Source organism: Pteropus vampyrus, unplaced genomic scaffold, assembly GCF_000151845.1.
Source record: "Pteropus vampyrus isolate Shadow unplaced genomic scaffold, Pvam_2.0 Scaffold515, whole genome shotgun sequence".
In the NCBI taxonomy this organism is placed as follows: Eukaryota; Metazoa; Chordata; class Mammalia; order Chiroptera; family Pteropodidae; genus Pteropus; species Pteropus vampyrus.
Window position 1 is genome coordinate 514,020 of NW_011889296.1, and position 11,539 is coordinate 525,558.

General features: G+C 35.8%; 1 protein-coding gene across 4 annotated transcripts in view; it reads right to left on the bottom strand.

Moving 5' to 3' along the window:
* Positions 1-11,539, bottom strand: part of PHKA1 (phosphorylase kinase regulatory subunit alpha 1) — a 94,389-nt gene that overhangs the window by 7,631 nt on the left and 75,219 nt on the right. For all 4 annotated transcript variants that reach the window (XM_023524978.1, XM_011383358.2, XM_011383357.2 and 1 more), the window contains one exon: positions 2,883-3,053. In XM_023524978.1, coding sequence (XP_023380746.1) covers positions 2,883-3,053 — 171 coding nt within the window. The remainder of the gene's footprint in view (positions 1-2,882; positions 3,054-11,539) is intronic.

An 11,539-nucleotide genomic window follows, 5' to 3' on the forward strand; every position in this document is an offset into this window, starting at 1 on the left:
TTCAAGGTGGTTTTAACATCTGGATATCAATTAATGTAATACACGATATCAATAGAATAAAGGATAGAAAGTACATCACCCAAGGAAATGAAGAAAAGGCATTTAATAAAACCTAACACCCTTTCGTGATAAAAAAAAAAAACGCTCAACAAAACAGGAACAAATGGGAACCTCTTCAATCTAATAAAGGGCATCTACAAAACACCCACAGCTGACATGATAAATAGTGAGAAATTGACCATTTTTTTCTCCTAGGATCAAAACAAGACAAACATGTTCACTCTTGCTACTTCTATCCAGCATTGTAGTAGAGGTGCTAGCAAAGGCTATTGATCAGTAAAAGAAGTAAAAGTCACCCAGAGTGGAAAGGAAGAAGTAAAACTATCTCTATTTGTAGATGACATAATCCTTTACATAAGAAAAATCACAGAAGAACAATTAGGACTAATGAGTTCAGTAAAGTTTCGTGATATAAGATCAATATACAAAAATCAATTATATTTCTAAACAGTAGCACTCATACATCTGAAAATAAGACAAAATTTCCATTTAAAATAGTATCAAAAAGAATAAAATACTTAGGAATAAATTTAACGAAAGAAGTGTAGAACATATACCCTGAAAATTACACAGTATGGTAAAAAAAATAAGAACTAAATAAATAGAAACAATCCTATGTCCATGAATCAGAAGGCTTAACACTGTTAAGATGGCAGTACTCTCAAAACTGATCAACAGATTCAACACAATCTTCATCAAAATCCCAACTGGCTTCTTTGCAGAAACTGACAAGCTTACCCTAACATTGGTATGGCGATTCAAGGGACCCATGGTAGTTAATACAATCTTAAAAAAAGAAGACCAAAGTTGAAGGACTTCCAATTTCCAATTTCCAAGCTACAAAAATCAATCAACATTGTGTCATACAGGCATAGGCTAGGTATGTATAGCATTGGAATGGAATTGGGAGTTAAGAAATAAAGCATTATATTTTCATCAATTAATGCTCAACAAGGGTGCCAAGAAAATTAAATGGGGTAAACATAGTTTTTTAAGGAAATGGTGCTAGCAAAAGTGGATATTCATATGCAAAAGAATGAAATTGGACCCCTCACCTCACACCATACACAAAAATTAAGCCTAAATGGGTTATTGTGCAGAAGAGTTAACACAGCAAACCTGAAGTGCATGCTTACATGAGGGTCCTTGGCTGGCATTTGGAAACCTAGACTTTGGGAGGGTTCCCACCATTTCCAGGATGGAAAACTGGCTCACTGAGCCTAGACTATTTGTGCAAACGCTGTCGTTTATGCTGAACACTTGTCTTCCCTCTGGGGAGTCTGGAGTCTTACTAATTTGCCACAGTGAGAACGTTTATATAAAGCAGCCCCCAATAAAAATCCTGGGTGCCGAGTCTTTAATGAGCTTCGCTGGTTGGCAATATTGCATACATGTTGTCACAACACATTTGTAGGGCGAATTAAGCACATCCTCTGTGACTCTACTGGGACAGTACTACGGAAGCTGGCACCTGCATCCCCTGGACTTTGTCCCATTCACCCTTTCCCTTGGCTCATTTTGCTTCGGATCCTTTTGCTGTAATTACTCATAGCTACATGACTATATGCTGAGTCCTGTGAGTCCTCCTAGTGAATTATCAAACCTGGGGATGGTCTTGGGGACACCAAACATAATCACAGACCTAACTTGAAGAGCTAAAACTATAAAATTCTTAAAACAAAAACTAGGAATAAATCTTTATGACCTTGGTTTGGCAAAGCCTTCTTAGATATGACACTAAAAGAAAAAATTAGCAGGAAAAAGTTTAAGGAATTCATCGCCAACAAGCCAGCATTATAAGAAATGTTAAAGGGTCTTCTGTAAAAAGATAAAAAGAGAAGGGGTAAAAAAGAAAATAGAAATAACAAATACAAATAATAAAATGGCAGTAACTATGTACCTATCAGTAATCACTTTAAATGTAAATGGATTAAATGCTCCAATCAAAAAACATAGGGTACTCGGAAGCTAAGCAGGGTCGGGCCTGGTTAGTTCTTGGATGAGAGACCACCTAGGAAGACCAGGTGCTGTAGGCATAAAAAATAAGGGATTGTAAACTGACAAGGTCCTTGCAATCTGTGAGGTCAACCAAGGGTTGCCTCGCCTAAAAATAAATAATTAATTAATTTAAAATATTTGAAAAAAAAGACATAGGGTAACTGAATGGATAAGAAAACAAGACCCATGCATATGCTGTCTACAAGAGACCCACTTCCGATCAAACGACACTCACAGACTGCAAGGAAAGGGATGGAAAAAGATATTTCATGCAAACAGAAATAAAATAAATGCCGGGGTAGCAATACTTATATCAGATAAAATAGACTTTAAAACAAAGGCTATAATAACAGACAAAAAAGGGCATTACATAATGAAAAAGGGATCAATAAATCAAGAGGACATAACCCTAGTAAGTTCTATATGCCAAATAACAGTGTTTGTACAGAGAAGTACCAGCCTTCAAACACATGTGAGAGTGGCTATGTTATATCCATAGTCTGAGAAGAATGGAATGAAAAAAGCAGGGCATTTGTTTTGCCTCTTAGATCAGGATTCCAAGTCCACATTTTGATTCTGCCAGAAAATACCCAATCTTCCCGGTCAGATTTAGAAGTCCCTTCTCTTGTACTCTCACAGCCTTGTGGTTTCACACCTTTACCATAACACATTTTGACCTTGTGTTATAGCTGCTACTGAAGAAGATAACTATAGATTAAACTCTTCGGTAACGAGAATGACTAACTTCCATGTCGCATCTCAGCCAAGGAGAACGAGGATTTCGAGGGGGGAAATAAGAGACATCTACAATGGGTTATACTCACCTTCTGTAAAAGTTTCCATACTTTTTGATAAAATCCAATTGGCACTCTGTTCAGCGCTCCATCCAGCCTTCTTCGGCGTTGCCATTGACCTTGACGATTATCTTTACATGTCTGTTGATCATACACACTATGAAAGGAGCCACTACTTGGAGTCATAGAGGTTCCGGGTGACTTAGGATAAAAGGAGAGGAAAGAACATAAATCTAAAGTTATCTCTGTCCTCTGATAAAGTATAATACAATGAATAATAAACACTCTGCAGAATTATAAACCACATACTAAGTGTAAAACCCAAGATAAAAAGGTTATAGTAAATTTAGTAGACTCATGAGTAGCTAGCAGCAACGTAAACTGGTACAAACCTTTCAGAAAACAATCTAGTGATACATAAGAAGAGCCATAAAAATACTGATGACCTGAAAAGTTTTTAGCTGTCATTTTCCCTGTTAGAACTTCTAGCTGGTCTATGGCTTAGCTTGTTGCTCTGATGGCTCTAACATACACCTCGATCAATTTAAAAGAGTTGAAACCAGAGAAAGTATGTTCTGTGACTACGATGACATCGAATTAGAAATCAACGACAGAAGGAAATTTGGGAAGGAAATTTATAAACATGTAGAAATTAGACAACACACCCCTAAATAATCAGTGGGTTAAGGAGGGAACCACGAGGAAAATTATAAAACACTCTGAGATGAATGAAAACAAAAATATAATGTATCGAAATGCACGGGATGCAGCTAAAACAGTGCTTAAAGAGAAATTTACATTATAAATGCTTGCATTAAAAAAAGAAAAATCTCCATATGATTTCACTGATATACAGAATCTAAGAAACAAAAAGAATAAATGAATCGAAAACAGACCCACAATCTGGTGTGCTGGTGGGGGAGGCAGCTGGCAGAAAGCAGTGAGGGTTGAAAGAAGTACAAATTAGTACTTGATAGACAGTCACAACGATGGGGAGCACGGCACAGGGCATGCAGTCAGCAGTAATGTAATGGCTGGGTGGAGGGCCAGAGGACAAAAAGAACAATCAGGGGGATCGTTTCATAAACTATATAAATGTCTAACCAATGTACTGTATAGTTGAAACTAATAATAAAAAAGAAAAATCTCAAATCAATAACCAAACCTTGCACCTTAAGAGACAATGAAAAAAAGACCAAAGTAAACAGAAAGCAAGGAGAAGAAAATGACAAAGTTTACAGCAGAAAGAAATAAAGTAGAGACTAGAAAAATAGAGAAAACCAATGAAATCAAAATGTTTTTAACAAAATTGACAGATCTTTAGCTAGATGAATCAAAAAAAAAAAAGAAAGAAAAGACGAAAGACTCAGCGTATTAAAATCAGGATAGAGATGGGACATCACTTCTAACTTTAAAGAAATAAAAAGGATTATAAGAACATACCATCAGCATCTATATGTCAATAAATTACATAATTTAGATGAAAAAGACAAATTTCTAGAAAGAGAGAAATTATCCAAACTGACTCAAGAAGAAATAGAAAATCTGAATAGATTTATAACAAAGATATCAAATAAGTAATTACAAAACTTCCCACAAAGAAAAGCACAAGCACAAACAGCTCTACTGGTGAATTCTAGCAAACGTTCAAAGAATTAATATCGGTTCTTCACAAACTCTTGCAAAATGAGATGAGAAAGGAACTTCTCAACTCATTCTATAAGGCAAGTATTACCCTTATAAATCAAACAAAGACATCACAAGAAAACTACAGATCAATATCCCTTATGAACACAGACAGAAAAATCCTCCACAAAACACCAGCAAACCCAATTCAGCAACATATAAACAAGATTATGCACCATGATGAAGTAGGATTTATTCCGCAAATTCAAGGTGGTTTTAACATCTGGATATCAATTAATGTAATACACGATATCAATAGAATAAAGGATAGAAAGTACATCACCCAAGGAAATGAAGAAAAGGCATTTAATAAAACCTAACACCCTTTCGTGATAAAAAAAAAAAACGCTCAACAAAACAGGAACAAATGGGAACCTCTTCAGTCTAATAAAGGGCATCTACAAAACACCCACAGCTGACATGATAAATAGTGAGAAATTGACCATTTTTTTCTCCTAGGATCAAAACAAGACAAACATGTTCACTCTTGCTACTTCTATCCAGCATTGTAGTAGAGGTGCTAGCAAAGGCTATTGATCAGTAAAAGAAGTAAAAGTCACCCAGAGTGGAAAGGAAGAAGTAAAACTATCTCTATTTGTAGATGACATAATCCTTTACATAAGAAAAATCACAGAAGAACAATTAGGACTAATGAGTTCAGTAAAGTTTCGTGATATAAGATCAATATACAAAAATCAATTATATTTCTAAACAGTAGCACTCATACATCTGAAAATAAGACAAAATTTCCATTTAAAATAGTATCAAAAAGAATAAAATACTTAGGAATAAATTTAACGAAAGAAGTGTAGAACATATACCCTGAAAATTACACAGTATGGTAAAAAAAATAAGAACTAAATAAATAGAAACAATCCTATGTCCATGAATCAGAAGGCTTAACACTGTTAAGATGGCAGTACTCTCAAAACTGATCAACAGATTCAACACAATCTTCATCAAAATCCCAACTGGCTTCTTTGCAGAAACTGACAAGCTTACCCTAACATTGGTATGGCGATTCAAGGGACCCATGGTAGTTAATACAATCTTAAAAAAAGAAGACCAAAGTTGAAGGACTTCCAATTTCCAATTTCCAAGCTACAAAAATCAATCAACATTGTGTCATACAGGCATAGGCTAGGTATGTATAGCATTGGAATGGAATTGGGAGTTAAGAAATAAAGCATTATATTTTCATCAATTAATGCTCAACAAGGGTGCCAAGAAAATTAAATGGGGTAAACATAGTTTTTTAAGGAAATGGTGCTAGCAAAAGTGGATATTCATATGCAAAAGAATGAAATTGGACCCCTCACCTCACACCATACACAAAAATTAAGCCTAAATGGGTTATTGTGCAGAAGAGTTAACACAGCAAACCTGAAGTGCATGCTTACATGAGGGTCCTTGGCTGGCATTTGGAAACCTAGACTTTGGGAGGGTTCCCACCATTTCCAGGATGGAAAACTGGCTCACTGAGCCTAGACTATTTGTGCAAACGCTGTCGTTTATGCTGAACACTTGTCTTCCCTCTGGGGAGTCTGGAGTCTTACTAATTTGCCACAGTGAGAACGTTTATATAAAGCAGCCCCCAATAAAAATCCTGGGTGCCGAGTCTTTAATGAGCTTCGCTGGTTGGCAATATTGCATACATGTTGTCACAACACATTTGTAGGGCGAATTAAGCACATCCTCTGTGACTCTACTGGGACAGTACTACGGAAGCTGGCACCTGCATCCCCTGGACTTTGTCCCATTCACCCTTTCCCTTGGCTCATTTTGCTTCGGATCCTTTTGCTGTAATTACTCATAGCTACATGACTATATGCTGAGTCCTGTGAGTCCTCCTAGTGAATTATCAAACCTGGGGATGGTCTTGGGGACACCAAACATAATCACAGACCTAACTTGAAGAGCTAAAACTATAAAATTCTTAAAACAAAAACTAGGAATAAATCTTTATGACCTTGGTTTGGCAAAGCCTTCTTAGATATGACACTAAAAGAAAAAATTAGCAGGAAAAAGTTTAAGGAATTCATCGCCAACAAGCCAGCATTATAAGAAATGTTAAAGGGTCTTCTGTAAAAAGATAAAAAGAGAAGGGGTAAAAAAGAAAATAGAAATAACAAATACAAATAATAAAATGGCAGTAACTATGTACCTATCAGTAATCACTTTAAATGTAAATGGATTAAATGCTCCAATCAAAAAACATAGGGTACTCGGAAGCTAAGCAGGGTCGGGCCTGGTTAGTTCTTGGATGAGAGACCACCTAGGAAGACCAGGTGCTGTAGGCATAAAAAATAAGGGATTGTAAACTGACAAGGTCCTTGCAATCTGTGAGGTCAACCAAGGGTTGCCTCGCCTAAAAATAAATAATTAATTAATTTAAAATATTTGAAAAAAAAAGACATAGGGTAACTGAATGGATAAGAAAACAAGACCCATGCATATGCTGTCTACAAGAGACCCACTTCCGATCAAACGACACTCACAGACTGCAAGGAAAGGGATGGAAAAAGATATTTCATGCAAACAGAAATAAAATAAATGCCGGGGTAGCAATACTTATATCAGATAAAATAGACTTTAAAACAAAGGCTATAATAACAGACAAAAAAGGGCATTACATAATGAAAAAGGGATCAATAAATCAAGAGGACATAACCCTAGTAAACATACACATACCCTACATAGGAGCACCTACATACATAAAGCAATTATTGACTGACATAAAAGGAGAGATCAATAGTAATACACTCATAGTAGGAGACTTTAAGACCCCATTGACACCAACGGACAGATCTTCCAGGCAAAGAATCAATAAGGAAACAATGGGCCTAAAAGACACACTAGAACAGATGGATTTAATAGATATTTTTAGAGCATTTTACCAAAGCAGTAAAATATACATTCTTCTCAAATGCACATGGAACATTTTCAAGGACAGACCACATATTAGCACACAAATCAAGTATCAATAGATTTAAGAAGACTGAAATCATATCAACTGTCTTCTCTGATCACAATGGTATGAAACTAGAAATCAACTACAAGAAAAAACCTGGAAAATACACAAACACACAGAGGCTAAATAACATGCCACTAAACAATGAATGAGTTATTAATGAGATCAAGGAAGAAATCAAAAGATGCCTAGAGACAAATGAAAATGAAGACACAACAACTCAAAATTTATGGGACACAGCGAAAGCAGTCCTAAGAGAGAAATTCATAGCAATACAGGCCTACCTCGAGAAACAAGAAAAGCTCAAATAAACAACCTAACATTACAATTAAAAGAACTAGAAAAAGAACAGCAAACAAAGCCCAAAGTGAACAGAAGGAAGGGAATAATAAAGATCAGAGCGGAAATAACTGAAACAGAGTCTAGAAAAACAATACAAAAGGTTAATGAAACCCAGAGCTCGTTCTCTGATAGGATAAACAAAATTGACAGACCCTCAGTCAGACTCATCAAGGAAAAAAGACAGAGGACTCAAATAAATAAAATCAGAAATGAAAGAGGAGAAATAACTATAGACTCCACAGAAACACAAAGGATCATAAGAAAATACTACGAGCAATTATACGCCAACAAATCGGAGAGTCTGGAAGAAATGGACACATTCCTAGAAACATATAGTCTCCCAAGACTGAGTCTAGAAGAAACAGAAATCTGAACCGACCAATTACCACCAATGAAGTAGAATCAGTAATCAAAAACCTTCCAAAAAGCAAAAGTCCTGGACCAGATGGCGTCATAGGCGAATTTTATCAAACCTGCAAAGAATTATCACCTATTCTTCTCAAACTATTCCCAAAAATTCAAGAAGAGGGAAGGCTCCCTAACTCCTTTTGAGGCCACCATTACCCTGATTCCAACCAGGCAAAGACATTACAAAAAAAGAAAACTATAGGCCAATATCTTTTATGAACATTGATGCAAAGATCCTCAACAAAACATTAGCAAACTGAATTCAGCAATACATTAAAAATATCATACACCACAATCAAGTTGGATTTATTCCTGGGATGCAAGGTTGGTTCAATATCTGCAAATCAATTAATGAGATACACCACAGTAACATATCGAAAGATAAAAACCATATAATCACATCAATAGATGCAGAAAAAGTGCTCGACAAAATCTAGCATCCATTTATGATAAAAACTCTCAGCAAAGTGGGAATAGAGGGAACATACCTCAACATATTGAAGGCCAAATATGACAAACCTACAGCCAACATCAAACTCGATGGGGAAAGGCTAAAAGCATTTTCCTTAAGATCAGGAACAGGACAAGGATGCCCACTTACACTACTCCTCTTCAACATTGCGTTGGAAGTCTTAGCCACAGCAACAAGACAAGAAAGAGAAATAAAAGGCATCTGAATTGGAAAGGAAGTAAAACTCTCATTATTTGCCTATGACATGATACTATATATAGAACCCTGAAGATTCCACCAAAAAAACTGTTAGAACTGATCAATGAATTCAGTAAAGTAGCAGGTTACAAAATAAACATTCAGAAGTCAGTGGCATTTTTATACACCAATGATAAACTTTCAGAAAGAGAAATTAAGAAAACAATCCCATTTACAATTGCATTGAAAACTATAAAATACCTGGGAATCAAATTAACCAAGAAAGTAGAAGACCTGTTTTCAGAAAATTATGTCATTGAAAAAGAAATTGACGATGATACAAATAAATGGAAGCATATACCATGCTCAGGTAGGAAGAATCAACATTGATAAAATGTCCATACTACACAAAGCAATCTATAGATTCTATGCAATCTCTATCAAAATACCGATGGTATTTTTCAGAAAGCTAGAACAAATAATCCTAAAATTTATATGGAGCCATAAAAGACCCCAAATAGCCACGAGAATCTTAAGAAAGAACAACAAAGTTGGAGGTATCACACTAACTGATATCAAACTGTACTATAAGGCTACAACAATCAAAACAGCATGGTACTGGCATAAAAACAGATACATTGATCAATGCAACAGAATAGAGAGCCCAGAAATAAATCCATGCCTATACCCTCATTTAATATATGACAAAGGAAGTAAGAATATACAGTGGGGTAAAGACAGTGTCTTCAATAAATGGTACTGGGGAAATTGGACAGATACATGTAAAAAAAAGCAGCTGGACCACCTTCTTACCTCGTATATAAGAATAGACTCAAGATGGATTAAACACTTAAATGTAAGACCCAAAACCATAAAACTTCTAGAAGAAAACATAGGCAGTAATCTCTCTGATACTGCTACTAGTAATTTATTTTCAGACATATCTCCTCGGGCAAGGGAAACAAAAGAAAAAAAAACAAATGAGACTAAATCAAACTAAAAAGTTTTTGTACAGCAAAGGAAACCATCCACAAAACAAGAAAACAACCAATTGTTTGGGAGAAGATATTCGCTAATGATACATCTGATAAAGAGGTTAATATCCAAAATATATAAAGAACTTATTCAACTCAACGACAAAAAAAATAACAATCCAATTAAAAAATGGGCAGAAGACCTGAACAGATACTTCTCTAAAGAGGAAATACAGATGGCCAATAGACATACGAAAAGATGCTCAAGGTCGCTAACTATCAGAAAAATGCAAATTAAAACCACAATGAGATATCACCTCACGCCTGTCAGAATGACTATCATCAATAAATCAAAAAACAAGTGTGGGCGAGGATGCAGAGAAAAGGGAACCCTTACACTGTTGGTGGGATTGCAAATGGGTACAGCTGCTACAGAAAACAGTCTGGAGGTTTCTCAAAAAATTAAAAATGGATCTACCTTTTGACCCAGCAATTGCACTTCTGGGTATTTATCCAAAGAAAACCAAAACGATAATTCATAAACATTTATGCACTCCAATATTCATGGCAGCACAATTTACAATAGCCAAGATATAGAAGGAACCTAAGTGCCCATCAACAGACAATTGGATGAAGAAGATATGGTTTATATATACAGTGGAATATTACTCAGCCAGTAAAAAAATGAAATCCTACCATTTGCAATGACATGGATGGACCTAGAGGGTATTATGCTGACTGAAATAAGACAGAGAAAGATAAATACCATATGATTTCACTTATATGCGGAATCTAAGGAACGAAAAGAAGAAACTAATCCAAAACAGACTCACGAATATAGTGGAAAATTTGGTGACAGACAGAGGGCAAGGGGGTGTGAGCCTGGGAGAATGGGGTGAAGGGTTAAAGAAGTACAAGTTAGTAGTTGATGGATGGTCAAGGGGATAGGGAGCACGGCACAGGGAAGGCAGTCAGTAGTAAGGTAATGGCTAGGTGGAGGGCTAAGGAAGGGAGGGAGCAACTGAGGGGATCATTTTATGAACTATATAGATGTCTAACCAATGTACTGTATACTTGAAACTAATTTAAATCGATAAATTTAAATAATAAGAAGAAGAAAAATAAAAATAAAGAAAAAAAAGAAAAAATTAAGTAAACTAGACCATCAAAATGAAACACTTCTGTTCTTCGAATGACACTATCAAGAGAGTCATTCTGTAGTTGATGTCCTCTAGAGGGAAAAAAAGAGAAGAAAGTGAAAAGACGACCCACTGAATGGAAGAAAATATTTGCCAATCACATATGTGATAAGGGATTTGTACCCAGAATGCACAAAGAATTTTACAACTCAAAACCAAAAAGACAAATAATGCAATTAACAAATTGGCAAAGGACCTGAATGGACATTTCTGCAAAGAAGATAAGAAAATAGCCAAATAGGCACAGGAACAGATGCCCAATATCATAAACCATCACGGAAATGCAAATCAAAACCACGAGCTACCACTTCACACTCACTAAAATGGCTAGAATCACAGACAGACAAGAAGAAGAGTTGGTGAGGATAGGAAGAAATTGGAACCCTCTTTACATAGGTGGTGGGAATGTAAAATGGTGCAGCTTCCTTGGAAAACACTTTGGCAGTTCCTCAAAATGC